Raw genomic sequence first — 27,888 nt, forward strand, 5'->3', positions numbered from 1 at the left:
AATTCTGTATATTACACCAAAATATTACTAGGGAAGAGGCACAGCAGTGTAATAGTTAAGTCTACCGCTCTGGAGAGCCTCTGGTCAATGATTAACATTTGAGGACATGTTGGGTGACTTCCTTTTAAAATGGGAAGGTATCAAGCTACCTGAGCTCACTGTGCACAGAAAGCAACAAGAAGACGAGATAAAAGCAACGAATGTTGTGACAGACTCCTGACCGGAGGACCTCACTGGTCAAACAGAGGGGTGTGCTCACCTGAGGCTCTACTTCAACTGCTTCCACGGCTTTTTGTGGTTTTACTGCGCTTGTCACACTGCCTTGAACATGTCGTCCTTCTATGTACCCCCACCGAAATGCCTGCAGAAATCGTTGGTGGTTCCTCATCGTCACATGTTTGGACCAGGACCTTCTAATGTTCCTCCACGAATCTTGGAGGCAGGGGCCAAACCTGTCATTGGACACATGCATCCAGAGATATTTGAGGTAACTGGGTGTAAGCTATTTAACACGCGTGATGCAGCCCTTCAAGGAAAAAAGGCATACGAGAAATACAAGTAAACTGCAGGCTACTGCTACCACAAACAGTATAATGATATCCACTCTAAAAGCTAAAGATGTAGTATTGACACTGTGAAGGAGTGTGGGAATGATTGTAAAATTTTTCCCTGTGCTTTCCCAATCTCCCTACTCAGTTGAGACACATTTCAGTGTTTTTAAAATGGTTTTCAGCATCTCCACTGTGCACACACTGCGCTACTTTTACCCAAGTAAAGGATCCATGTACATCTTCCACAACTGGAAATTGCTAAACTGCAGCAAAGTTGTATCATTATCATTGAATGTTTTTATTCAGCAAAGCAACTGTGTATGTCTGTTTGTATTGCTATCTTTGTGAGGACTAATTTCAGTTTTAAACCATTGTAGTGAGGACATTTCTGCATTGTAAGGACATTTTGGCAGGCCCTCACCACTTCAAAGGACTGTTTGGTTAAGACTTGTTTTTAAGGTTTAGGTTAGAAATTGGTAAGGGTTAAGGTAATAGGGTTAAGCATTTCAAGCAATTGCATTATGTCATGTGAGGGGCCTCACAAGTACAGAAAGACAAACGTGTGTGTGAGAGAGTGAGAGAGAGAGAGAGCATGCTTGCAATTGGGGCTGCAACTAATTTATTTTCATTATAAATTGATTATTGTTATATTCTAGATAAATCAGTATGGCCCATAAAATTTTTTAATTTCCAAAAGTACAGGATTATGTTTAAATGTCTTGTTTTGTCTAAGCAAAATCAAAAACCCAAACGTATTGCTGATCAACTAATCAGATATTCTGATATCTAGCTCGCTCAGGATTGGGCAGACTTAAAGTGTGGCAGCTAACCTATGTTCAGACCAGATCTATCTAAACTACCCTTTTCACCAACATTTGCTCTTTTCACATCACAGATAATGAGTGACATCAAAAGTGGAATCCAGTACATGTTCCAGACTCGGAACAACATGACTTTAGCTGTGAGTGGCACTGGCCACACTGCTATGGAGTGTGCCATCTTCAACACAGTGGAGCCAGGGGAGAGTGTGCTGACTGCAGTCAACGGCATATGGGGAGAGCGAGCAGCAGAAATGGCTGAGAGGATAGGTAAAGCTGGTAGTATTCTATATTTTCTGTCAACAAATCCTATGAAAAGACCAAATCGAATGAGTTAGTCCATCTCCCAGTACTTTCTGACATCCCTGTCAACCCCAAACCCATTGTTCCTACTGAAGATGTACATTTTTAAAACAGATCACATATACTATAAATATAAATATTTTAATTTGATAGTAAGACTCAGGCAATTCATATAACAGCTGGACACTGTAGTATTTAGCAAACAATATCTAAACAGGAGTAAACAGTGCATTTATTGGGCACTATTTTCAGCTGCAGATTAACACACATTGGAGCACTAGTATTTGCATGTGGGATTGACTAAACTAATCTTTTAAAATCAGCTTTAAATTAATGTAATTTTAATTATTCTGAGGTGATTAAACCAAAGAATATCGTGTGTGTCAATCCCACAGGTGCCAGAGTGAATACCATCGTGACGCCCCCTGGTGGTGTCTTCACTAATGCAGAAATTGAGCAGGTATTACTCTGACATTCCAGTTCTCAGGTAACTCAAATCCATCCTGTCAATACCATGGTCATCATACTGTTATCTCCTCACAGGCCTTATCAAAACACAAGCCAGTGCTGTTCTTCCTTGCACATGGAGAATCTTCTACAGGAGTCTTGCATCCTTTAGATGGCATCGGACAACTGTGCCACAGGTATACTGCGGCGCTCAATCCTCTGTCATCATCACATCTATAACAAATGTAAGGGCAGATAATTGCTATATTATGAACTGTGCCAACAGGTATGACTGCTTGTTTCTCGTTGACTCTGTGGCGTCGATTGGAGGGGCTCCTCTGTACATGGACCAGCAAGGTTTAGTATTAATTTCTGCTAGATGTTTCCAGTTTCTCTAGGGCAGCTGATGAGAGCATTTATTGTGTGAAATTATCTGTTTTGATGGCACCAAAGATTTCTTTTGTGGATGTTTTGCAGGGATAGATATCTTATACACAGGCTCCCAAAAGGTTTTGAATGCTCCTCCGGGTACAGCACCCATATCATTTAGTGAAAGAGCATGGTGAGAAATGCATATACAAGTAATAGTTTAAAATATATGTAGCATGTGTATTTAGGGTTGAATTTGCCCACAGCCAGAAAATATTTAACCGGAGGACAAAGCCTGTGTCGTTCTTCTTGGATTTGAGTTGGCTTGCAAACTATTGGGGATGTGATGACAAGCCGTCAAGAATGTAAGACATCTTTTGTTCCTGCAGACATGAACTGATTATATTTCAAATTTTTAGCCAGACTTGTACAGTTTCTAAATATTGCCCTGTCTTCTCCATTTCCTGTCTATAGATATCACCACACAGGTCCAGTCACTGCTTTTTACTGTCTGAGGGAGAGCCTGGCTGTCCTTGTTGAAGAGGTGGGACATTTGTTAGAATGAAAAATTTAGATTTGGCATCTTTGTCGAGCCTTAACAATTCTGTACAGAGAGCCATTGAGCAGGCTAATGTTTAGTCAGTGACAACAACCTCTGTGCCAATGACACATTTGTAAGAACAAGGCATAACTATGAATTAGCCATTAACTAGCTTTTGCTTTGTATGCAAACAATAATAGCTTTATAAGCAGAATACTGCTGTAACAACATGCAAGCAGCACGTTGTCCATTGTGCAGTGTTCAGTACTAATTAGCAAAGTTAGTACGCTAAACTAAGATGATGGACATGGTAAATGTTATACCTGCTAAACATCAGCATCATAGAATGTGTAAAAGAAGATCAACATGTTAGCATTGTCATTAGCATTTAGTTGAGCACCACTGTGCCTATTAGCATAGCTATGTCACAGACGCTTAGTGTTAGCATAGGCTACTAAACCCTGATTAGTCACCTGAAAATTAACATGTACAAACTGGAAATGGGTTATGCCTGAATTGTCAGTTATTCTATTATCATTTGTCTGTTGTATGACATTTTCTGTTAATGTAAGGGACTGGAGAATTCAGTGGAAAGACATCAAAAAGTGGCAGAGTATTTCCACGCTGGTTTAGAGAGCATGGGACTCAAACTTTTTGTCAGAGAAAAGGTGAGTTTCAAGTTTGAACACAATCATGTCATATTTATAATGACCTACGTTGCATAATAATTATATAAAACGATATATGGAAGAAAATGTACGAGTTCTGACTTGCAGTAAATGGTTGTTACAGAAAGCAAGACTCCCTACAGTTACCACTATTGTTGCACCTCCTGGATATGACTGGAAAGAAATCACAACGTACATCATGAAAACACATAATTTAGAGATTTCAGGAGGGCTTGGACCATCAGTTGGATTGGTAAGAGATTTTGTACCTGGCTACTCGGTTCTTCACTTCGTACTGTATATGCCCACCAAGAAGAGGCTTAAGTCTGATGCAGCCTAACTCCTAGATATTTCTGGTCTTTTCAGGTGCTGCGTGTTGGCCTGATGGGATGCAACAGCAGCAAGGCCAATGTTGACATGGTGCTGGCAGCACTAAAAGACGCTCTGAAACACTGCCACAAGAGCAAAGTGTAACATGCTGCTGTTGAATACTTTAAAGATAATCCTGAATCAATGCTACTGTCAAGTAGTGTCAAGGAAGAGACTGTGTGTAATAAATAAACCTTTATTCTCAGTACTTGTCTTGTCCAGCTCAGTGACTACATGAATGGGAGCAATGGGCTTGTCTTCATAATGCTGTAGTACGTTTTGTCAGCAGCAGTCTGCGATCTCTCAGATGTGTTCCTTCTGTTTTTTGTGAAATCCCCTATTTATTTCATTCAACAACTACATATCATGAGTCTTGACCATTGGTACCATGTTAAAGCTTTGTTGGAGCTGTAGTTGATGAATGAGTATATGTTTTTCGTCAGGTTTAAAAGACATACTGGAGTGAGTTGGAAGTGGACAAGGCAGAAAGTGTCCCAGGATTGATAGGGAAAATCTGACAATCCAGACAATGTAGGAGTTTACTAACTCCAGAAGAATGCTCAATGGTAAAACAACAACAAATAAGACGATGGCGGTAATGCAACACCAACGATACACCAGGATAGTAGAAGCAGTCATGGACTTTATATCTGCAACTCCCTTGCTTTTCATTTTGGTTGCAGAGATATTAGCCATTATGTTTAAGAACACTGATGAAATACAACAGTTGAATGTTTCGGGAAGCTCATTGATTATTAGTCAATTAGCGGACAATACTACCCTCTTCCTAAAACATGCGTCAAAAATTCCAAAAACCTTAAAGATTATCTCTTTTTTTCAAAAGCCTCAGGTCTATACTTAAATTTGAATAAATGCGAACTGATGGCACTCCATGATCACCCTTTAACATCTATTCATGGCATACCAGTTAAGAGTGATGTCAAATACCTGGGGATTACCATTTCTAAGGATCTTGGTTATAGAGAGAAAATGAATACAGATAATATTCTGAAAAAGAGTAAAATGATTTTGAATACATGGCTGCAGAGGGATTTGTCTCTATTTATTTATTATTTATATATTTATCTAATATGGAAGCCATATCAAGACTTATTTACCCAGCTTATTCAATGGCTATCCCTGATAATGTAATTAAAACAATCAACCAGATTGTTTTAAATTTTATTTGGAGAAACAAACATCACTATATTAGAAAAGATGACATTGTTGAGTCTTTGGAAGAGAGTGGGTTGAATGCAATTGACTTTGATCCTATGAATGGTACTTGAAAGCTAAAATGGTTACAAAGTTTTATAAATCAGTATGAAACAATTTGGTTTAGTTTACCTTCAACATTTTTTATGGACTTCGGAGGTATAGAATTTCTGTTGAAATGTGATTTTGAATTACTGAGTTGCCAATAAGGTTATCTGTATTCCACCAGCATGTCCTCCATTATTGGAAACTGATCTAAAAACTTTCCCCCTCATAACTCACCAATTTGGAACAATCAATGTATTCTGATAAAGAAAAAGTCTTTCTTTTTTAAAAACTGGATGGAACAGGAAATATGGTCTATTCAACATCTAATGGATCACAGAGGTAACCTATTGGACTATGATGAGTTTAGGCATAAATACAGTGTAATATGTACTAGTAGAGAATATTGTGCTGGGATCAGAGCAATTCCAAAAGCTCTTATTCAAATGGCTAGGGGGGCCTTATTATACATACCGATAGTACTTAACCTTCCCACATTGTCTATTGAAGCATGCTCTTTTTTGGATGAGAAATGTAATAACAAGTTTTTAAGATCTTCTCTAACCAAGAAATGTTTTCCATCGCCTCTTAAAAGAAAATATATATTACAGAAATACACCTCTGTGACCTCTACGAGAATTAGATGTGAATACCTCATTTTCCCGATACCACCTAAAGCTAAAGAAGTACATTTAAAAACAATGAATACCAGCCTTGACTTATAGTAATGTTAGATTGGGTTTTATAATGGAGAATTATACCTGATAATTCTAGCGAAATATTTTTTACACAAATGTAAATTCTTAAAAAACACCCCACATTTCACTGTTTTTCTGAAAGAGCTGACTCTCTACTTAGATTCAATGAAGATAGTTAATTCCAAGAAGGCTATATTAATTTATACACTTTTGTCAGATTTGTCATTTAATTGGACCCCAACCAGAGGTTAACCCTTTAAAGTCCTCACCAAGAAAAAAGTGATGGAAAAAATTTTCTTTACATATTTTATTTCATTAGGGCAATAACAACTTTAGATAACATCATATAAAATGACAATCATCAGCAGAGAAGGCAAATTCAGCACTTCATCCCTAATTGTGAAGATAGGGTTTATAGGGAAGTTCATATAAAACAGCACTACACAATAACTTAATTGATTATTGAACATTTTGAATATTAACAACATGGCAAACACAAAATCAAGTAAATATTTCTGTTCTTTGAGTATTTCAGAAGAACACATCTGTATGTACTCTCAACCTTTTAGACAGACTTAGATACTGAGACAACGTATCAATGTCGTGTTAGATCCCTGCAGATTGCTCATCCATGTGGTGGTGCAACAGCATTATATCCACTTTATTTCTGGTGCTAAGAACAGAAATACAGTATTTACTTGGTTTAGTGTTTGATTTGTTGGCATATTTAAAATGTTCAATAATCAATGAAGTTACTGTGTAGCGCATACAGTATTTTATGAACTCTCCTATAAACCCTACATACTCAATACGGGATGAAGTGCTGAAATTGCCTGCTGTTGACTGTCATACAGATTTATTTCTGCAACAACTTAGCATTTTATATGATGTTTTCTAAAGTTTGTTGGTATTAAAATGTAGTAGTTTTACAATGAAGAGCCATCTTTCTGAAACCGGTCTGGACTGTCTTTGTCCTGCTGATTATCAGTAAAATTAATAATCTGGTGTAACAGCTTGAATCTCTTTACGTCTTGAGATGTGACTGGTGGTGCCAGTAGTCATCCATTGCTGGGAAGTTGAAAACACCTTTGACAGGTAGTACTGCCAGGAAATAGTCACTCTCTTCGGGGCTAGTTTTGATCAGATCCCCCAACTCAGATCGGTATATTCGGCAATATGTTGTCAGTGAAGAGTGTTTTGAAGTACTGGAATGGAGTCTTCACATCATCAGTGTTCAAATCTTGATTCAGGAACACTGAATGCCTCAATGTCCTCAAACTTCCAGATTCTCAAGTACCTCAATGAGTGCCTCTGTTTGGGCCTGAGGGTGATTTAGGGTCAGCAGTGTCCTCTGGCACTGTCTGCTTGTGTTGGCTAATGATCAGGATGCTCTATTTGGTTGTCTTTATCATCACTCAGATCAAGACTCAGACTCTTGAGTTTTTCTGGTATACGGGCTGGAAAATTCTTAGGCCTTGCACCATAAAATGTTTTAGTGTCCATCGATTATTTGTGAAACAAAAAGGAAAATTACACTTACAAACCATGTACTGTTATAATGCTAGTAATTTTACTACCAACACATGTTTATTTTGTTTAGATATTTATTTGTTTTTCAAGATATTTATTTGTTTTTAAGTTTTTTATTCCATAAAAACTGTACATTTATTATCTTTTTATTATTATTTTGTTGTAGCATCATTTCACCATTATAAAGACATATTTATGAAATTAATTCAGCATATATATAATGGTAACACATTATATGTATCATGTTAACAATAATGAATGTTCAGAAGTTTTCAATTTCATAGCAAATAGTCAATTTGTATTACATTAGCATAGGCAACCTTTACCATGAAGTGCCAATGTTTTTAGAAAATTATTTGACCCATACCCACATTATTATTTTTGTTACATCAAGTTACATAATTATGTTAAGTAATTCCACTGGAACTATAATATGTCAAAACAAATGTGCTTACCTTTGAAATTTCCACCAAAAACAGTGTTCATGTCTGCAGTACGATTTTAACTTACTGTAAGGAGGGGGTCTGAAAAGGCATGTAAATCCTCCTTTGGCATGTATAGCGCCCACTCAAAGCGCTTTTACACTACATCTGCATTCACCAGTCATTCACATTCACATCCTACAGCTGCCAGGGGTAACTTGGGGTTCAGCATCTTGCACACCACTTCGACATGCTACCAGGGGGAGCCGGGATTGAACCGCTGACCTTCCGATTAATGGCCAACCCGCTCCACCTACTGAGCCACAGCCGCTCACTGGAGGATATTTTTTTAGTACAGCATACCTAGCCCGGATGGTAGCGATTGCTTAAAGAGGTAGAATTAAGTTCATAACATTTTACAAGGAGATAAAGTGACTCAAAATGTTCTTCCAAATGGTTGAGAGGACATTAAAGGGCAAAAAAAGTTTTGATAATTTGTTTGTTCTTTCCCTATTTTCTTGCTGTTTGTGAAGTCTATAATTGCGCATGTAACTTGCACCTTATTTGTTTTTTTACTTAGTCCTGGACTACACTCCTACTACTATGGGCTAGAATTGTTTGTTTTGTATTATGCAAACTAAATTAATGGAGAGGAAAAAAAACAAAATTATATCTGCAACTGGATTACCCCTCTGAGAATGGTGACGCCTTGATTGAGACTGAACTGTGAGAGACAGCACTGTGCCGTAAAGCATCTAGTCTACCGGAAAGCCAGAAGGAAAAGAAGAAGAAGAACAGGAAGCTGCGTCGTTGTACTTCCGCATTGATGGTTCGCTTCAGTAAAAGGCGGGTAAATGTGATGAGCTATTTAGCTAGCGAGAGCTTGTCCTCCGTCTTTGCCAGCCGCAGGACATCGAAGTTGACAGTGGACAGTAATGGCGTGTAAAAGAGGAGCGCTCATTGTGCTGGAGGGAGTGGACAAGGCCGGGAAAACGACGCAGTGCAAGAAACTGGTTCAGTCGCTGCAGCAGAGCAGCAGGCCGGTAGAGATGATGAGATTCCCCGGTGAGACGTGCCATTGTTTCTCTTTGTAACGTTACTGCCTAACAGTTAGTGGGTGTGCAGGGGTTTACTGTAAGTACAACTTTTCATTATTGTGTGAGATTAATATGTGCCGTGGTGTGGTTTGTTGGGGCAGACAGGACTACGACAATTGGAAAGCTGATAAGCGCCTACCTGGAGAACAAGAGTGACTTGGAGGACCACACGGTGCACCTGCTGTTCTCCGCTAACCGCTGGGAACTGGTGTAAGTTGCTTTATTGCCCCCTGCACACTATGACACGGGAATGTAGTTTGTATGATGCTTTGGCAATATCGTTGTTATACATTCATGCCAATAAAGCTAATTTGAATTGAATTGAATGCTTTTAAACAGTGACGATCTAACTCCGACAATACTGTGAAAACATTAATTTATTGTCAACACCGAGCCGCATGAAGAGCGGAAGTGGAAATATTCTGCCCAATAAGAGACCAAAACCAACAATGACCTGATGATCCTACTACTAACAATTATTGTGTGTTGTCAAAGCCTGAATGTATATATTTTACTCCTCTGTGCCATAGGGCTGCATTGTTCAGTAACCGTTAATAACACATCGAGTCACTGTTTCACTAGGAATATCACACAACAGCTTTAACCTTTAAAAAGGCACAGAATGTTGAGTAAATGTCTTCCCTTCATTTCTGCAGTTGTCTATATTAGCAATGGTGAAAATTCTAATCTGGAAAAAAAATGCATTATTCTCCCCATTCATCATTAGCCTTGAGACGTTTCCTCTAGCTTGTAGACATAGCCAGTATTTTCATAAGCAGCATGATAATATAATCCTTAACCACAGGCCTTTAATGAAGAAGAAGCTGGAGCAAGGCACCACTCTGGTAGTCGATAGGTACGCCTTCTCTGGAGCTGCTTTCACCAGTGCCAAGCCGGTGAGTCTTTTCTCAGCCTTTTTATACTCTGCATCCACCAGAGAGCAGTGTTGTTGTTGTTGTTATTACTGTGTTTGAGAGGAGCAACAGATAGTTTGGCATGCTCATCTCTTTCAGGGTTTCTGCCTGGACTGGTGCAAGAACCCTGACGTGGGACTGCCAAAGCCGGACCTTGTCATGTTTTTACAGCTCAGTCCAGCTGAGGCTGCTCTCAGAGGTCAGTTTGGAGAAGAGAGATATGAGACCAGTGTTTTCCAAAGAGCGGTTCAACAGCAGTTTGAACAGCTGATGAAGGATCCTTCAGTCAACTGGCAGGTAGGAAGCGTGTCTGGATTGTAGATGTATTCCCAGGTGTCATTCGGATCTATAATGTTTAACAGCTCATGGTCTAAATTGTCTGTTGTAGGTAATTGATGCTTCTCAAACTGTTGAGGATGTGCACAGGGACATCACCACCCACAGCCTTAATGCAATCAACACAGCTCAGAACATGCCACTCGGAGAGCTGTGGAAGTGACCCAGTGAGACCAAGACTTTGTTGCTAAAATGACTAAATGACTCTTCTGCACACAACACTTTTCTTTACACCCCCCGACATTTGTTCTAGTCATTGCTTGATTGAATGCAGAAGATAAATCCCTTGGCTGTGTGATCCAAATGTGATTTCATACTATCTTGAAATTAAGTAGAACCATTGTCAAATATCAGATTCTGATTTTATTTAAGGTTTTAGTCCTTTTACATGTCTATTGTCCTTTCAGCTTTCTATATACTGTGTCGATTAAATAAATAATCTTCAAAGGAACTAGTGTATATGTTTTAGACTCGGCAAGGATACTTTGCATGGAGAGTTAATAGAACTTGTCTGAAGATTTGACTTGAATTTGGTTTCATTAGACTTCAGTTATTAGTGACACACCGCATAAGCTATGGGCATCATGAACCATTGTTTCTATACAACATAAAACTTATGGCAATTTTACTTATGGAGTCAGGGAAAGGCACCATATCACTTCAGAATGAACAATTAAAGTGTTAAGACTCAAAATGGAAACATGTGAAGATGTGCATACAGAATTTATCCTGAGCTCCTGCTACGGCTTCCACCAGGCAGTCTCAATGTTGGATACAGAGAGCATTCAGTGGCTGTTGAGAACGCTGTGTCGCACACACTGACTACACCATTTGTGCTGGACTGGCTTAAGAGGTCTCCGGTTAATGTTCATCCCCTCAGGCGTCCCTTCTGATACAGAGAAGAGAGAATCTCTCACCAACCGTCGAACAGTAAATCATTGTTCATATGTTCCTCACAGGGAAAGGATCTCAAACTCTTCATCTTCTGAATCAAAGAACCGCTCCAACCTGTCTGAGTCCGAGAAATCTATGAAGTGAGGGTCAACACGTAAAAGAAAAGGAAAAAAAAAACATTAAAATTCATTTTCATTAACTGAATTTTGAGTATATTTTGCAAAACAAATATGCAGTCCATTTACCAGGGGTAAGGTTAAGGGCATCCACGCTGACCATGTGAGAGGGCTGACTGTCTACTAGTTCAAACATGGGCAGGCCCCCTCTGTTGCAGGACAGCTAGAAGAGAAGGACCATCATCTTATGATGTACAGATTCCTCTAACAGTAAAGTTATAGTTTTATTTAACTGTTATAGACAAGTCAGGAGCAAGAAAAGAGCAGTGTTCACAAACATACCCTTCTTATGCGCATACACCAGTCATCAAACTCGTCCTCTGTTCTGCAGAAGAAACCCTGGCAGATACCAGAAAACAATTAGCTGTGTAAACATCTGAGTTACTGTAAAAAGTTTTCAGCCTGCTCACATCCCATTTAATGTTGAGATAACAAACGCTCTGTGCTATAAAACCCTCCCAGGCATTCCTACCGCTGCGATGGATGGGTCTAGTTCACAGATGTGCATGCGACAGGGTGGGTGCTGACAGTGGTACGTCTCATCAGGGACCTGGCCGTCTTCACATGGCTCCACTGCAGGCTGAGTGGTGTGCGGGTCTAAATAGATGAGTTCCTCTCCTGGTCAAAAAAAGAAAAGAATGTATTAATCATTTGATTTTTCTCTTGGTGTACATAGAATTACTATGGTGAGCATGAGTGTGCAGTGCACGTTTATTATTAACATGTTTATTTCACAAACACAGAGACTAGACATACCGACATAACCAATGAAGTAATGGGCACTGTTGGGTTTCCCCCCAATAACACCCAGGGACTGAGGCAGCATGAAGCATTGCTGTGAAAAGAGACGAGAGGTTTATCTCACCCCACCTGTAGCTGACTTTGTCTCTGTGGTCATTTAGGTTCCTGTTTTCATACATTTTTAAACCAGTATCCTACAAACATATAAATTACATGACAACCATTTTCCAAAGGATATACTTTGTTGTTTTTTATATTATTAGTATAAGTTTAGTTCCTCAAGGCACTTACCATGTCGGCAAATCTACAGCAAGAACACCAGAAACACACCCACGAGGTCAGTGTAAAACCTGGTGGATTTCCAGTATGCAAACCTGAGCTCACCACAGTGTCTTTGTTTTGAACAAAGTATCCTCACAGCACAGCATTACAAGGTAGATTTATTTTAAAACACAGGGCTGTCTAACCAGATGAATGATTACCACCATTAAAACAGCAAATATCTTGATGCTGATTTTAAATATAGAATTTTATCACTAATTGAGAAGCAGATAAAACAAATTTAAGATTCTGTTCCCCAGATCAAAGAATATATTGAGTGGTTCCTTGTTTGGGAATTTAGACTGGCATGTGTTGCATCTGTATGCCAACCACAGTTGTTCTGTATATTTGCAGAGGTTTGCAGTTACGTGTGTGAGAGCACGTAGACTGGTGGAAAGCATGCAGGGATCCTTGCAACTCCCTTAAGATTGGTATCTATCTCAGTGAACACCAGGGCCCCGTTTCAGAAAGCGGGACTGGTGAAAATATAATGGTATGTTAAGCCTGAGATGAGGGAAAATTTCTGTTTCAGAGAGCGAGATCAGATAAACTCTAGATCAGTAACTCCGGCAACTGATGCTATGAACCCAAGCTCTCCGGGAGGAGGATGACTGGTGCAGCAATCACAGGTTCATGAGTAAACTGTGTCTTATATTTGATCTATACCTATCTTCATAAGCAGGTAGTCGGTTGCCACCAACATTTAGTCCTGTCAGGTTACAGCTTCATAAATATAGCCTTCCTATTTAAAATGAATGTAATGGGCTGTAGGAGAATTCAAGCACTTTATCATTTATTAAGGAAAGTCTATAGGACTAAGCCTTGCACAGGGCCATGGGGACTCCACTGACTGAGCCACCTGCGCTCCACAACCCCAATATTTGAGGATATAATGACCGTTATCTCCGATACAAAACCTTTGAGATTGAGAAATTGATTGTTGTTTTTATAGATTCAATAGGAATATCCATGTTGATGTACCTCACCTTAAGTGTTTCGATGTAGGCCTCATTTATATCACTCAGGCCCAGCCTGAGGGGGATGAGCAGGACCAGAGGTTTCCAGAGAGCTGTCTCCTCCTCAGCCAGGGCACACGCACCCTCCAGGCAGCCATTGAGCCCCCCCATTCCCTCTGGCTCAGCACAGGCTCCTTCAATGTCCAGCCAGGGCATACAGAGACGCTCTGCGGTGACAAAAATAAACACAAAATAAGTGGAGAAGATAAATGAGTCTTCGATTCAATTTGTGGCCTTTGTTAAGATGGATTTTACTGTTCGGGATAAGCATTAGGTGGTGCAGTAGTAGGTCAGAAAAAGTTTAAAACAGACCTGCTTTGGAACAAAATACTGACGCTGCACACTCAGCTACTTTCTGTTTTCATCAAATTAAGACACCAATCCACCTAATGGAAGCTTTCTACTTAAATGCCTTTTTTTTAATCTCTCCTTTGTATATTTGCACATGGACTAGTACCAAAATAAACTTTCTATACTTACATTTATACTTTCATTCACATTTCATTTTCACCCAGAAACTCTGTCCTGTAATAATGGTAAGATTTAGCTGAAGACAATCAGCTCGGTCCATAGTTTAACCTGGAGTACTAGAACTGGAGTGACATTTAAACAGCTTATGCTAATGCTTGATAAGAGGGAGAAAAAAAAAAACCTGAACAAAAGCGGTTGCACTCACTGATTTCCTCGATGACCACAGTGTTGTCCATCGCCACGTGTACAACTAATCTGCTCCACGTGTCAAACACAGCCAGCTTCCTGAAAGCATCACACTGAGACAGTCACACTTTTGTGTTTTACCAGACTGGACAGACATTTCTTTAAATAGTTTTAAACCTCCTCAGTGTACACTATCTTGTCGTTTTTGTTCATTGTTTGACAGGGGGATGGATGAATGCATTGTGAGAGAAGAAAAGAAAGACGACATTATATTGCGCTTAAGCACAAGAATGCACTTGAAAGCGTGACGTTATACACATTCCTGCCGCCACTTTCACACTATTAGGCTGACTGACGGTTGGTAGCACTAATTCTCTGAGAAATATAACAATGTGCCTGTAAAAAAGAAAACTGCAGGCTAGTAAACATGGATTTACATATATATAAATATATATATTTTATAAAATCAGCTTCACACATGTTTTGATAGGAAGGAAATACATACAATGTATTTGGGTGAGAGACTGAATGTAAACATAACTTTTGTTTACAAGAAAACTCTACAGGGCAACTTTAATCTTTAAATTATCATGCAGAAATGCCAATAATTCACTGGTTTTACTATATTTGTCATCTATGTAAGTTAAATATCTCTCGGTTATGAAAGCATCATCTTGGGCTATGGGAACTCTGGCATTTTTTTACATAATATATATTATGTAAAAAATATATTAAATAAAAATAGTCATTCATTTGCAGCCCTAAAATTTAACATCTGGAAAACTAGCAGCTTTGTTACAGTACTTACTTTAGAACCTGGGCAACTGTGTTTGGTCCATACCACTGGCCTATAGGCTTTCCCTCTCCAACTCCCATTTGGGCTGCAGCATTTAGGGACAAAAAAGAAAATAATATAGGCAAACTTTTCAGGACTGTCTGGGTGAGTCCTTGATATAATTAGAAAACTTTAACACTCACTACTTACCAATTTGATGGATGGAATAATAGCTGTCTTTTTTGTCAATAAAGGCGTTTAGAATGCTGACATACTCTTCTCTTTGTTTCTGGCCTCTGGCCCATCTCCAGTCTGAGAACAAAAAGACAGTTATCAAGGCCTGTTTAAAACAAGCTCTGTGTGGCGAAGTCTACTCAGAAGAGCTGTTAGTGCCACACAGTGATAAAATCTGTTTTCATCTACGTATGTCAGTATCTATCTACAATGAAGGGAGAAATCTATGTCTTTGATTTTGTTTGTTTTTTAAAGTTGTCTTACCTCTGCCTAAATGTCTACACGCCAAGGCCTCGCCAAGGATCATCTGTCCGCACCGTAACATACATCCCCATCCTGTATCCGATGTCGGTCCTGTCCCACCTGTAGCACATTCAAGAAACAGGGCGAGATCCCCTTTTGTAATTACATGTGAAAACCGAGATTACTCAAATCTCCAAACTCATGATAGTAGTTGAGGGGCTCAACTAAACCACACTCGTCTTCACTTACCAATTGGTGGGAAGTTTTTTCTGTATGTGAACCACAGCCGTGAAGTGACATCTGATAAAATCTCATCTTTCTCTACATGAAGAAATCACCATATTACAATGCATCCACAGAAATAAGTGTATACTTTATAATATGATCCTAAATAACTTAAATCCTAATTTCTCTCCATCTCACATACACTGTATATCTCCCAACCCCACCTGTGAGTGCATTGTATTCTTTCCCCAAGATCCACACAGGCTCGGAGGTCTCGGGAAAATCTTCAAACTCTCCAAAGCGAAGTGTGTCGTATGTCAAGGTAGCTGCAAAAGAAGACCAGGGTCAACTGTAAGCCTGTGGGAAATTACAGGGGGAGAAACTGCTGCTGGGCATGTTGTTGACCACTAACCACTTGTTACAGCTAATAAAAATGAGGCTATCTGTCAGCGTGTAAAGATGGAGTATCCATTAGCTGCAGTCCCTTCCAGAAAGGATGTTCTATATAAGCCTGAGTATCTAGTATTTTCTGTAGTTTTCTGTGATTTGTTGTTGGATACATATGAAAAATAAAACTCAGTATCTAGGATTTAAAATATTTGTTTCTGTAAGTTAAGCTGGGTTTAATTTTCTACGCAAGGGAGCAAGTGAAGGAGGAATCTCAATGTGGGATAAATAAAGTATCAAGTTTCAACTTCCTGCGAAATCCATTTCGCTTTACAAACAAGCCTGACAAAGTAAGGACTGACCTGAATTGGATTTAAAGGGGTACTCCTGCAATTTAGCATCGCACTTAACATACATTGGGATGACCTTTAGTCCCTAGTATGGGTAAAGCTAAAAAAAAAAAATTAAAATAAACACTGAATCCTACACTTCCCATACTGCACCTGGTTACTGTTGCTGTATCCTGTCCCTCCCTGCCTGGTAAATGTCAGATAACACCACTATGACACTGTTACAACAGTTTCTTAGTGTAAAATCATGGGTGCCCCTTTAATAACAGAAGACAAACTGACAAAATTAAACAAATATATATCACACATATCAATGTCTGAAAAAAAGTCTCCCTTATGCAGTTAGCTGGTAATAAATACAACGTAAACAAGTCAATGGGTGCTTTTAAGAAAGTGTGAAGGGAAAAAGCAATCTCAGTAACGTTAACAGTCAGCAGATGAAAATACCGGGCTCAAAGCCAGGTATAATGTTCAACACAAATTTCCAATTGGGACAAGAACGTCTATCTATCTTATTATTCACCGAAAACGTATTTGCGCGTTTGATATAAGGTTTAAACAAGAACAAGAGGTTTCAGCGGTTTATGCCACCACATAACTTTATCCACATTACAAACAGAACGGGAAAAGTTGACTAGCTAACGTTAGCTTACTAACTTACTTGTCAGGGAACGTTAGCTTGGCCACAGAAAACAGTCATTTACAGGTTCATAGTTAAAGAATGAAAATGTAAGAAGCAAATACAATAAGAAGTCTGTCGCTTTCTCTGAATGCTATTACTCATCTACACTTGGTCTTGGTACATATAACGTCTCTTAACTGACACCATTCCAGGCTGGTAACAGCAGTAACGTTAACTGATGTGATGGTGACAGGGCACCGACTGGGGTGTTCATCTTGGGCGTAACATAGCGTTAGCATAAACAGTCAGACCAAGGGCAGAATGCAAATTTATAATAAGAATGACACTTAACAGCAAGACATGACATTGCCACAGCTGGCACCTGGACACCGTACAGGAAGTTATACAGCTGGGCAGCGAGTTGTCAAGGCGGGGAATCCACCACATTTAGCAATAACAGCAGGCTAACGTTAGTTAGCAGTTAGCTTTAGTCATCACTTTAGCAGGCTAACGTCACAGAGGCTACAAAGCAATATGGGTCTGTAGCTGGACTGGCAGCTGAAGTTGGCAATCGTGTCATGACAGAGAAGGGAATTTGTTGCCAGGTATGAAATAGCGTTGCTGTGGTTATTTTGTGGGTAGACCAGCTTGCGAAGGGAGAGAAAAAAATGTTATTTTACTCTAAAATCTCGCTTACCTGCATCCATCCCGACGGTCTTCACCCTAACTTGTTTGTTGTTCTCTGCACTCCGACCCGCTGGACCAATGGGGAGAGAGTCCTGCGGTGGAATTCGGAGAGAGGCGGAACTTTTCGTACGACATCCAATAAGATCTGAGAGGGCGGTTATTTTGCTCTAACCAATCAGTGGTGGCTGACGTATCCGTCCTGTTGAAAACACTTTACGGTGGGTTGACGTTACAGGTTACAGGAGGCCTTATTACCTGACCATAGTAAAATACACAACATTCTATGTAAATGTGATTGTTTTATTGCATTTAATAAATTCCATTCCATGGCAGAGTATTAAAAAAATAAATAAATTGTAAGTCTGTGTGTATAAAATTATACTAAGGCTACTATCACTACTACTGCGGGTCAGTAATTATTATGTACAGAATAGAGCCCAGCTGTTTATTTATATTTAAGCAGAAGAAGTCAGTTGGGAAATGTGGTGGATGATGATTCCCGTCCTTCAATTCAATAACATTGTTTTATTAGTATTTCATCATGCCATTTACATTAGGCTGGATGCTAATCTGTGGACCAGTCTGTGTCTAGTTCACCTAGTGAACCACTAGGTGGTCACAAAAAGCCATTAATGTTTCTACCATCTTATTCTCTTCTGTAAATACAATCATTCACACCAAGATGTAGCTGACCCTAAAGGTGAACACAAACACACACAGTGAACCATGGTGTTGCTGATCAGTAATGGACCTGGACTGAGCAAAGTCTTTGCCCGATAAATTTGTCTTACTGGAGGTTTTGACAGAGCAACACTGCTGGTGCAAGGTTTTAAAATTGTGTCCTATTGCTGCAGTTTCAAGCCTCAAAACTTTCAATGATTAACTGTAATAAAAAATGGGGTGAAAATTGGAAAAAGCATGTTGGAAGAAACAAAAAAGAGCTGTGTCAAGCAAAAGGCTCGTAGTCCTACTAAAATTAAAACAGTAGATGGCCACCCAGCCTGAGTATATGAGTGTTTCCTTGCCACTGTCACCAAGTGGTTGTTGTTTATTGCAAAGGGTAATGTCTAGACCTGCTTTATATGAAAAGTGCAATGAGGTAACTTGTGTTATGAATTGTCGCTAGATAAATAAAATTTAATTGAGTTGAACTTAATTGAAAGTGCTGAGGCACTGTGTTGTTTAAACCTCAGCTTCCAAAGCATAATTTACTGTAAAGCCAGTCAAAGATGGTTCACGGTGTTTCTATTTCTGGTCTAAAATCATAACTTTTTACGTTTGTTGTTTGGTTGATATAACAGAAATATAGTCTGGACACTTACACACCAAGCTAACTCCACAAAGTTGTGGTTTTGCCCACAAACTCCTGTTACAGAATTTTCGGATTGCTTCCATTCAGTTTCCATAAGTTTCAGTGTGCAACTTGTACTGCAAAGAGCCAAAATGTCTTGTTTAATTCTAACCGTTAACTGTGTATAGAAAACTAAATCACATCCTCTGCTCTCACAATACGGCTACATTAACACAGTGTTCAAATGCTTGTTACTAGACCTTCAAGCACTAAATCATTTGCCTGGGATTACATGTCCCATACAGTATCACTTGCTAATGATGTACCATTTATATTGGCTTTAGAAGCCCTTTATTTAATCTGGAAGACCCCTCTAGTGGGCCATTTGCCCACTTACCTTCTGGAGCTGCAGCTACAGACTTGACACATTGTTGTAAGAACCATTTGTTTTTGTTAATATTTATAGCTGCAAATCACTCAAAAACATGTGTTTATTTTCTGGGACTCCTAGTGCCACGTGCCATATTAATGTGAAATTATTCATGGAATAAATTCTACTCACAAAATTAAAGATTATTCAAGTGCTCTTACTCTACAGAAAAATATTCTGTAACTTGCATTACTGCAAATGCAGTACAGCAATAAAAATACACTGTTTTACAGTGAACAACAAAGAGAGAGATTTACAAAGTTGCGTTAAATGTATAGTGCTGTCTGAAATACGCATGTACATATATATGGTTGTAGTAATTGTAGGCTAAATTCATCACACTCATTAGGGACTGTATGAAAATAGAGGGGGGGGGGTCTTATAGTTTACTTTTAGTTTGCCCTCCGAATTTATATTTTCTTTTCTCATCTCCTGTCTCTGAAAAAACCTGGGACAATCTTCCCCCAATATTCACTAGAAGAAGAAAAGTATAAATAATTTTAACCCCAATTTAAACATAAATAAGTTAAAGGAACCCAAGTCAAAATGTTTCATTTCACTTGACTTCACATGAATTAGTAGGAAAGTTCGCAACATGTGAATCTGAACTTGAATTATATTACAGACTAACTTCTTATGACACATCTAGTTTTTCCTTCCTTTCTGTTGTAACTTTCTGTTGTAATGTAGAACAACGTGAAGGAACGTTACGTCTTGCTAGAGTTAACATTTACTCAATAATATCCACAAAGATATGTTTCTAAAAACTGGCATGCTGGTCCTGTTTGCTAGAAGCTTATTGTGATGATGAAAATCACAATTCTTGCATGGGAAGACTGAAATAAAATATAAATCTAGAGTGAGAAAAAAATATAACACAGCCTCCCCTGCTCTCCTCCAAAAAATTAACTCCCTTCAGTGAGAAAAAAAAATCATAAACCTTTTCTGAACCCCATCACCCTACAAATATTTGTACAGTCTCTTTGTTAGAAAACATGGTGTATTTTGCATTTATCTAGCATGCACTAGTTTGTTAGGCCATATGCCATCCAGGCAAGAAGTGGAGATGTTGGTAAGACCAAGTCCTCATTAATGGCCCTCAGGATCCCGAGGAACATTCTCAAGACAAAAAACGGATGTTAAGTTGTTTTACCTCCAAAATAAAATACAATACCACATTGAAAATTGGTCATCAGTGTCAATATACCGTAGTCACCTTTTTCAACCACTAGGGGAAGCCAAAGCACTGCCAAACAGGGAGCAAAATGAGCAGGTCCGCTGTTTGAGGACAAATGAAAAGCTAAAAATATTAACAGTGGGTGATTTTATATATTCACATCAAACGTGTACCTTAATATATCCATTAAATAAAAGGAGTTAGCGGAAGATGCACAGAAAGTCTGTTTTCTGTAATGGTTTACGTGTTGATCATTGAAGGTTCAGTGCAAATGAGTGTAAACATAATCCAAAGCAGTGGATGCTTCAGTGGAGTGGTGATGGTGGTGTACAGTGCTGGTCTGTCTGCACAGAATCCAGTGTGTGATTTTGTTTTCACTTCTCCCTGAGGAGGTATAACGCGGTTGCCTTCAGATAGAGTCCAAAGGAACAGACAGCACACACCAGCCAGTGAGAGCGGAAGCTGGGGTCAGTGTTCACCACGCATTTCGTTACATCCACCTGTAACAGCAGAGAGGACAAAGTGTCATACCAGTGCTACAGAGCTCACCAAATGAACTCTGACTGTGAATGTAACAAAAAAAAAGACTACATGTGGTTATAAATCCCACATGTGGTCTTGATTTATCAATATTCCGGGAATCTGCCCGACACAAGATGTGCAACTTGCCCACAAATATGTTATTTCAAAGCCAAAGCCCACTTAATTCAAAAATCTACTTGCATAACTAGAACACTTTCATAAACAATGAAATTCCACAGAAAGCACAGTTCAGTCAGTAATGACACCAAACTATTCTCCCTCTGCAGACCCTGTGTACCTTCATACCTCAAAATGTTATTTAGGTTTCCTTTAGGTTTTCTGCATGCTGCATCCTCTCCCAGTGTAGAAATATTACAGTTTGAGTTTGGACTGCGACTGGTCCCTCATTTGAGCTTTTCGGGTCAATTATACAATGCATTGCTCTCCATTTTATTACACTCCACTTATCTTCAAAACAAGACTGACTCGGGTGCCATGTCTGTGAGTCCATGGGCTTTCATTTGTTTACTTGTTATGCTCTTTTCTAGCAGAGCAGAACATAGACAGAGGCACAATGCCAGGCCTTGTTCCTTCTTGTGCCAGAGTTTCACTTGTTTCTGCAGGATTATATCATATAGGCTTTTCCCATTAACAGGATTCTACATGAGGACACATCTGTCAGAGGCAGTGGCTCTAGTTTATGTCTAGCTGTTAGTTGTTCTGAACCAAATAATTGCGAGTTACATCAGCTGACTGATTCTATCATACTATTTTTATGACACGTTTATGTCCTAATGGAGTTCCCAACTTAGTTCACATCAACTTCCACGTTGTAAATACTGGGAAAGTCAGTTTTTTCTGAAAGCTCTGCTATTTGACTTAGCACTAATACGAAGGTCCCTGAAAAGGCCTCACATCAGCCAAAGACCATTGTTCAATCTAATTAAACCCAAATAACAGAGTACTCTACACTGATTTTACAACTTAGTCTCTTATGTGTAATTTCTAACATTAAGTATAATGTTATGAAATCTTCCCATAATATTTATTTTTAATCAGTATTGTATTTATACCTCGTGACTTCACCCACATTCATCTTGTATCATATGGTAATATATTTTTCTGTTATTGTATTTTAATATATATTTATAAGAGTATTGGTAAAATATTATAGGGACATGTTTGCATGTGATTATATCCAGATCATCTCAAGATAACGGGGAGAGAGCAATATTCATTAGAGCTAAAACGATTAGTCCGTGTAAAGAGGGAGGTGGGGTGGATGGATGTGTCAAGTAAATTATGGACTTTCACTCAGTAGGAGGTTTAAGTCCTGTGTGTAAGAAAGTCAAAGTTGACATGTTTTAAGTTAAAGGTTCAGTGTGCATGTTTTAGTGGCATCTAGTGGTGAGGGTTGCGAATTGCAACCAGTGGCTCACGGTGCATTCATGTGCTCCTCGGATGGTCCCATTTCACGAGTTGCGAAGTTGTTCTTCTGACCAGTGTATGTTCATGTGCTCTTAAGCCTTAATGTGGAATCAACATGGATGCTACTACAAAGATTTGCTGGATTATCAGTGCATATAAAGAACACGCAGACATCTAGTTCATGCTACATGGACAGCAAACTAACCATTATAACCATTTTACAAATTACATGTTTTCAAAATATGTACATGCAATACGTGATTTTGCACGTCTTGCATATATAGAGGATCTGATTCTGATTATTCAGACACCACACGAAAACACCGCTCACCCCTCCTTTTTCCAAGTCCGCAGGAGAAGGTATGGTGGTCAACCCGCTCTGTGGGCTCTTGACCCAAACCACGATCTTTGTTGCATAAACCTAACCAAACTACCACCATTTCACAACGTTTACCACGTGATAAACGTCACATGACTTAGGTCCTGTGCCATGCATAACATACTTAAGGTCCAGTACGCTGTACTTGTAGGCTACTTACCAACGCTTGTACATGTTGTTTCGGGGAACAATCATATACAATATGATGTTGTACTTTCCAACGGACATGTTGTTTTGGAAAATGGTCTTGTATGTCGTTTTGGGACAATTGACAAATTTTGTCATTTAGATATGAGGATGTGTTGACAAAAAGAACAATTTAATGATGTCCCCTGGGCTCTGGAAAATTATATGGGTATTTTTTACTATATTTTGATGTTTTCTAGATCTAATGAGAAATAAATTAATCAAGAAAATAATGACAAATCAAAAACACTAGTTCACTTACTAGGGTTTAATGATTTTACAGTGCAGGACGGTGCAAACGGGAGAAAACACACCACCTTATACAACACAAACAAGTGATGAAGTTTAAAAAAAAAAGATAGAAAAATAATGGTTTCCCTTACCCAGCCCCCTCTCCTTTTTAACCACGAGGTCAGGCTCTTACGGACAAACTCCCCCATGCAGTCGACAATGGTATGAACCATAGCTGGATGACCATGGCGAACACAGTCCACTGACAAGGCTCCTGCTACGGCGTACAAGGAAACCACCTTCCCCCACGTCACACCTGGAGACATACAAGTCTGTTAGAACAACCTCAACTATATCTGTACTCAAAGCTTATGCACAGTCTTTTATGTCCTGTTATCTGATGTATGGACACATTGTCACAACATGCAAATGCCAAAAGATTTGCAAACAATTTACGATTTTGATGATTTGAGGGTTCTTGGAAAATGGTAAAACAAAGCGGAGTGTCTTTTTGAAGAGTTGGAGTTTTTTTTAGTGCAGCAAATGTCTGTCAGCAGCTCTCTTCAAAGATGGATGAACAAATTATAAAACCTCAGCAGCAGCCAGGCATTATGCTGCCATGCCTGTCTGTCCCACAAAGAAGAAAACCCAAACACAAGGCTTGGGGCAGCAGGCAGGCAATACGCCTCACTAGATTAGCGAGCAGATCATTTTTCCAACTTCACACGTTGAGTAAAGCTTTCTGCCGCCACACCATTTACAGTCAAAGCTTCAGACTATTTTTGCAGTGTTTATATATCCAACACATACAAACTGAGCCTCAACTCTATCCATCTTCTGTAACTGTCGTCTGATTCATTCCTACGGAGGTCATGTTTCTCTTTAACTGTGGAATCTGGAATTTGAAGGATGGTACCGTACACTGTGTGCACTTGTAACACTGTTGTCTAACTTATGGGGAGTTTAGACATTAAGTAAAGGTTTATGTTTTAAAACCAAATTTTTACTACAGAATGGTCCAAAAAAGCAGCAGGTTTTTTCACTGAGAACAGCTGCCTGCATCTAAAAATGACAACTGGGGAACTGAGACTCAGGTGGAACTTCTCTGTGGGTTTGACGATGAGAGACAACTTTTACATTACACTCAGTATTTTGATCCATTGTTAACATCAACATATTGATCAGAGCAGCTTTAAATAGAGGTTTATGGCGTAACGTGTAGGATGTGACATGTTTCAGCTGTAGCTTATCTGTGCCTTGTGGATCGCAGCATGACATTTGTGACTGAGCTCAAGCACATTACACAATTTTGTGGTCCTAATCTACTGCTGCCCATGACTTCCCCTTCACACAGTGACATGTCTAGACTATCAGCTTTAATGTTCGTCCAAATTTACACTGTACTCATGGAGGGCTACATGTCCAGCATGTAAACTGAAACTTAGCCTAACTCCAATTTCTCTTCCCCATGTAAATGCCTATGTAAACTCAGCTCTCATATTCATTACCAGAGCATGTCTGGATTAAGGTACATTCTTTAATTTTAGCATGTGTGAACCAGTCGGTGGGTTTCCTAAGTAACTTCATTTTTGCAGTAGACTCTTAATTACCTTTGCAGCAGATTGCTTTGTTACATAAGGAATAAGCCAGCTGAGGTTCATGACTGAACTCCCTGGGTGGGGACCAGACTGTCTGTAACAATCACTCGCTCTAGGAACAAGTTAACCTAATATGGACTGATTGTTTCCCCTTACGGTTCCTTTCCTGTAAGGGGATAATGACTGCAACTAAATGTTCCTCCTGACGAACCGGAGAGTCCTGTGGTCAACCTGCATAAGAGATGTTTACATGAAAAAGTAGGCTGGAATTTGTTTATGTTTGAGGGGGAAAAATATGAATTGCTCTAGTAATTCAATGAAAAAACATTAATAGGAGAAGTAACATAAGTTCTCCAAACTTTTAATGTTTACTGTATTTGCTTCAAATTGTGAAGTTCCTCCTTCCCAATGACAAAATGAAGCAAAATGAAGAACTACCCTAAAAGGTCAAACACTCCGTAATCTTGCTTTATTTTCAAGTCCAGGTTTGTGTAGGCCAGAGACAAACCTGATAACAAAGCACTAAAGTTAGTTCCCATGATGCAGGCCTGCATGCGTTGCTTGATTTACAACACAACCAGATTTTGATGTGGACCCACCTGTGGAGAAAATATCTGCAGCCACAGCCAGGAAGGCATCAGACACAATGTTCTCTGACGCCACTGTGATGTTGAGCTGTCGCGCTACGTTGCGGTAAACGTTGGGTCGAAGGTACTCCAACTCATCGCCTGGCCAAAACATATGAGAGTAAACTCAATCAAAAATGTTCTATTGACTGTTTGCAGTGCATCTGATGTTACATTTAGGCTATACACACAGTTAAAGCAAGACCATGTAACTTTTAAATGAAGAAATAGCACATTCTTCCTTTGACAAATAGTTTACTTCATTAGCAGTAAAAACGCACGCTTGTTCAGTTCAGTAAACCCAGTTGTTTTGCTGCTACAGTATTACTTGGTCTGGTATGACCAGTAGCTTATGGCAGCTAATACTAGCTAATGTTAGCAAACTTTATGTGAATATTGCTTGAAACAGATAAAACTGAGTCACTTGGGTGACTTAATTACTTTTCTCCACTTTACCTAAATGCTAAACAGTAGTTCAGCATTTATCCCATAATTTTCAAAAGCGACATAGTCTTGCTTGAAATCTAAAGTGCACTCTGATTAACAATCTCCCCAAAACAAGATATGGACAGGATTGGAGTGTACAGTGTGGATATTTTGTTATAAATGATAAAACTCAGAGTGGCTGTTAAAGTATTAATAAATCAACATTAAATTAATAATTTCTGCATTCCTTTCTGACTCAAAGGGACAGTTCGATATACTGGGAAGACGGTAGGTGGATTTTGTGACCTTTGGACAGAGCCAGGCTTCATATTTACTGAACAGAATCTAACTCTCAGCAGGAAAGTGAATAATGTCAATTCTCAAAATGTCAAACTACACTTTTATAATCTGATTTAGACCTGTAGATGCTTCTTGTAACCCATATCCAGTAGGGGTATCCAGAAGTAATTGATATAATGTCTTCAATAGATTCAGGGCTCAGAGGTTTGCCAACTCTGTTCCGACCACAGTTTCTTTTACTCATTTGGGAGACCTTTTATTTTTAATAAACACAGCCTTTGTTATATCTGAGTTTCCAGTGAATTGCATAACTACCTAAACTGGAGGAGGGATGATAACCACAAATGGTAAAGTGAAACCTCAAACTGGAGGAGCCATCTGTAGTCTGACAGGTTTTATTCTGGGCAAACATTCAGGGAGTCAAATATTACTTAAATGAAACTGTTAGTGATTTTTTTTCCTGCTGGGGGATTCCTGGGAATCACTTCAAAGCCTTCTACTGAAAATGAAAGGTAATCCCACAACACACTTCTGAATGATGAGATGTAATGTGAAAAGGAACCCCCCACACACACACAAACACACACCCTTTTAAACAGAACTGAAAATAGTGTCAATTTGAATATTTTACTTACTTAATATGTTTACTTTGTTCATCTGTGGGATTTTTATAATCTCAAAGGTTAAAGTTAAAAACTATATCTCTTTATTGTAAAATGCTCTATGTATTCTTGTGTTTCTTCATTGTTCTTGGCCTAAAAGTGGCTTCATAGTGTTTGTTAGATCCCCAAAACTTACCCAGCCACAGCAGAACCGACGATATCTCCCCCAGTGTCCCACCTGATGCAGCCAGTCCGTGTTCAGGCTTAGACCAGCCTATCCCGGCACGGTTCAGCCTGGAGTGAATGTAGTCCCTGCACAGTGCTTTGGCCTGGGACACCAGCTCCTTGTCGGTGGGTGAGCGGTCAAACACTTCAGACGCAAACACAGAGGAGCGGCGCAACATCTCCATGCCCCTGGCATCCGCCGCGGACTGCGCTGCTCACCTCCCCACCTCCACCGCCTCGCAAAGCGGCCACCTCTCCCCGCTAGGACGGACCCCTCCCTCCCTTTCTAGTAAATGGGAAGATTTGCGGAGATTATCCAGCATAACAAACCCGCGGATTAGTTTGTGGTCATCTTTTCATAGCCTGGGAGAAGCTGTCCGACGCAGACGCAGGCAAAGTCTACAGGAGCTGCAGGTTGATGGCTGTAAGCTGCAGAGAAGGAAGACTTAGGCGAGAAACAGCTTGACACTAGACCAGACAAGTTAGCCTATGTGTGAATCCATCAAGTTCCAGATGGTGCGTCCATACTCGCTTTTTTTAAAGTTAATTTACTCCTAAGCGGGCCGCATCTTAACTTGTCACTGAGCAGAAAAGTGGTTTTGATCAATGACTTTTATGAACTGGAGATTTGCTGCCACTCAGAAAAATGCTCTCCTGCTTAAAGTCTGAAAGGCTTTCCTTCTAAGGGCACTTATCGTGTGGTCCAAAGGCGGAGATAAACGGACCAATAAAGGCCCCGCCCCTCTGCTCCCATCCCAACTCACAGAACTTCCACACGCCCATGCACCTACAATAAAGAGATATAGTAGGCTACTA

At 39.4% G+C, this 27,888-nt stretch overlaps 4 protein-coding genes across 5 annotated transcripts; 2 read left to right on the forward strand and 2 right to left on the reverse strand.

Moving 5' to 3' along the window:
• Positions 1-135: 135 nt before the first annotated feature.
• agxta (alanine--glyoxylate and serine--pyruvate aminotransferase a) lies at positions 136-4,274 on the forward strand. Its single transcript, XM_038716732.1, has 11 exons — positions 136-487; positions 1,447-1,639; positions 2,068-2,132; positions 2,216-2,316; positions 2,406-2,476; positions 2,597-2,681; positions 2,755-2,853; positions 2,963-3,032; positions 3,602-3,697; positions 3,822-3,950; positions 4,064-4,274. The coding sequence occupies exons 1-11, from the start codon at positions 329-331 to the stop codon at positions 4,169-4,171; spliced, it is 1,176 nt and encodes a 391-aa protein (XP_038572660.1). The 5' UTR covers positions 136-328; the 3' UTR covers positions 4,172-4,274.
• A 4,512-nt stretch (positions 4,275-8,786) lies between these two features.
• On the forward strand, positions 8,787-10,774 carry dtymk (deoxythymidylate kinase (thymidylate kinase)). Its single transcript, XM_038716735.1, has 5 exons — positions 8,787-9,041; positions 9,175-9,283; positions 9,879-9,969; positions 10,087-10,284; positions 10,376-10,774. The coding sequence occupies exons 1-5, from the start codon at positions 8,912-8,914 to the stop codon at positions 10,484-10,486; spliced, it is 639 nt and encodes a 212-aa protein (XP_038572663.1). The 5' UTR covers positions 8,787-8,911; the 3' UTR covers positions 10,487-10,774.
• atg4b (autophagy related 4B, cysteine peptidase) lies at positions 10,674-17,772 on the reverse strand. Of its 2 annotated transcripts, none has more exons than XM_038716733.1 (13): positions 17,662-17,772; positions 15,830-15,931; positions 15,630-15,701; positions 15,402-15,500; positions 15,114-15,215; positions 14,937-15,009; positions 14,148-14,227; positions 13,442-13,638; positions 12,150-12,228; positions 11,866-12,011; positions 11,676-11,732; positions 11,463-11,556; positions 10,674-11,365 (listed from the first exon to the last, which is right to left on the reverse strand). In XM_038716733.1, exons 1-13 carry the CDS (start codon positions 17,669-17,671, stop codon positions 11,277-11,279), a joined length of 1,200 nt encoding a protein of 399 aa, XP_038572661.1. In that variant the 5' UTR covers positions 17,672-17,772; the 3' UTR covers positions 10,674-11,276. The 2 variants fall into 2 exon arrangements, with proteins under 2 accessions (XP_038572661.1, XP_038572662.1); XM_038716734.1 differs by having other exon boundaries at positions 10,674-11,350; positions 17,662-17,771.
• A 595-nt stretch (positions 17,773-18,367) lies between these two features.
• On the reverse strand, positions 18,368-27,760 carry boka (BCL2 family apoptosis regulator BOK a). Its single transcript, XM_038716736.1, has 4 exons — positions 27,044-27,760; positions 25,493-25,621; positions 23,448-23,611; positions 18,368-21,049 (listed from the first exon to the last, which is right to left on the reverse strand). Exons 1-4 carry the CDS (start codon positions 27,255-27,257, stop codon positions 20,924-20,926), a joined length of 633 nt encoding a protein of 210 aa, XP_038572664.1. The 5' UTR covers positions 27,258-27,760; the 3' UTR covers positions 18,368-20,923.
• Between the last annotated feature and the right edge of the window lie 128 nt (positions 27,761-27,888).

This window comes from Micropterus salmoides, unplaced genomic scaffold (genome assembly GCF_014851395.1).
Source record: "Micropterus salmoides isolate LMB-PRFRI ecotype aquatic unplaced genomic scaffold, ASM1485139v1 Ms_hic_scaffold_13, whole genome shotgun sequence".
Lineage (NCBI taxonomy): Eukaryota > Metazoa > Chordata > Actinopteri > Centrarchiformes > Centrarchidae > Micropterus > Micropterus salmoides.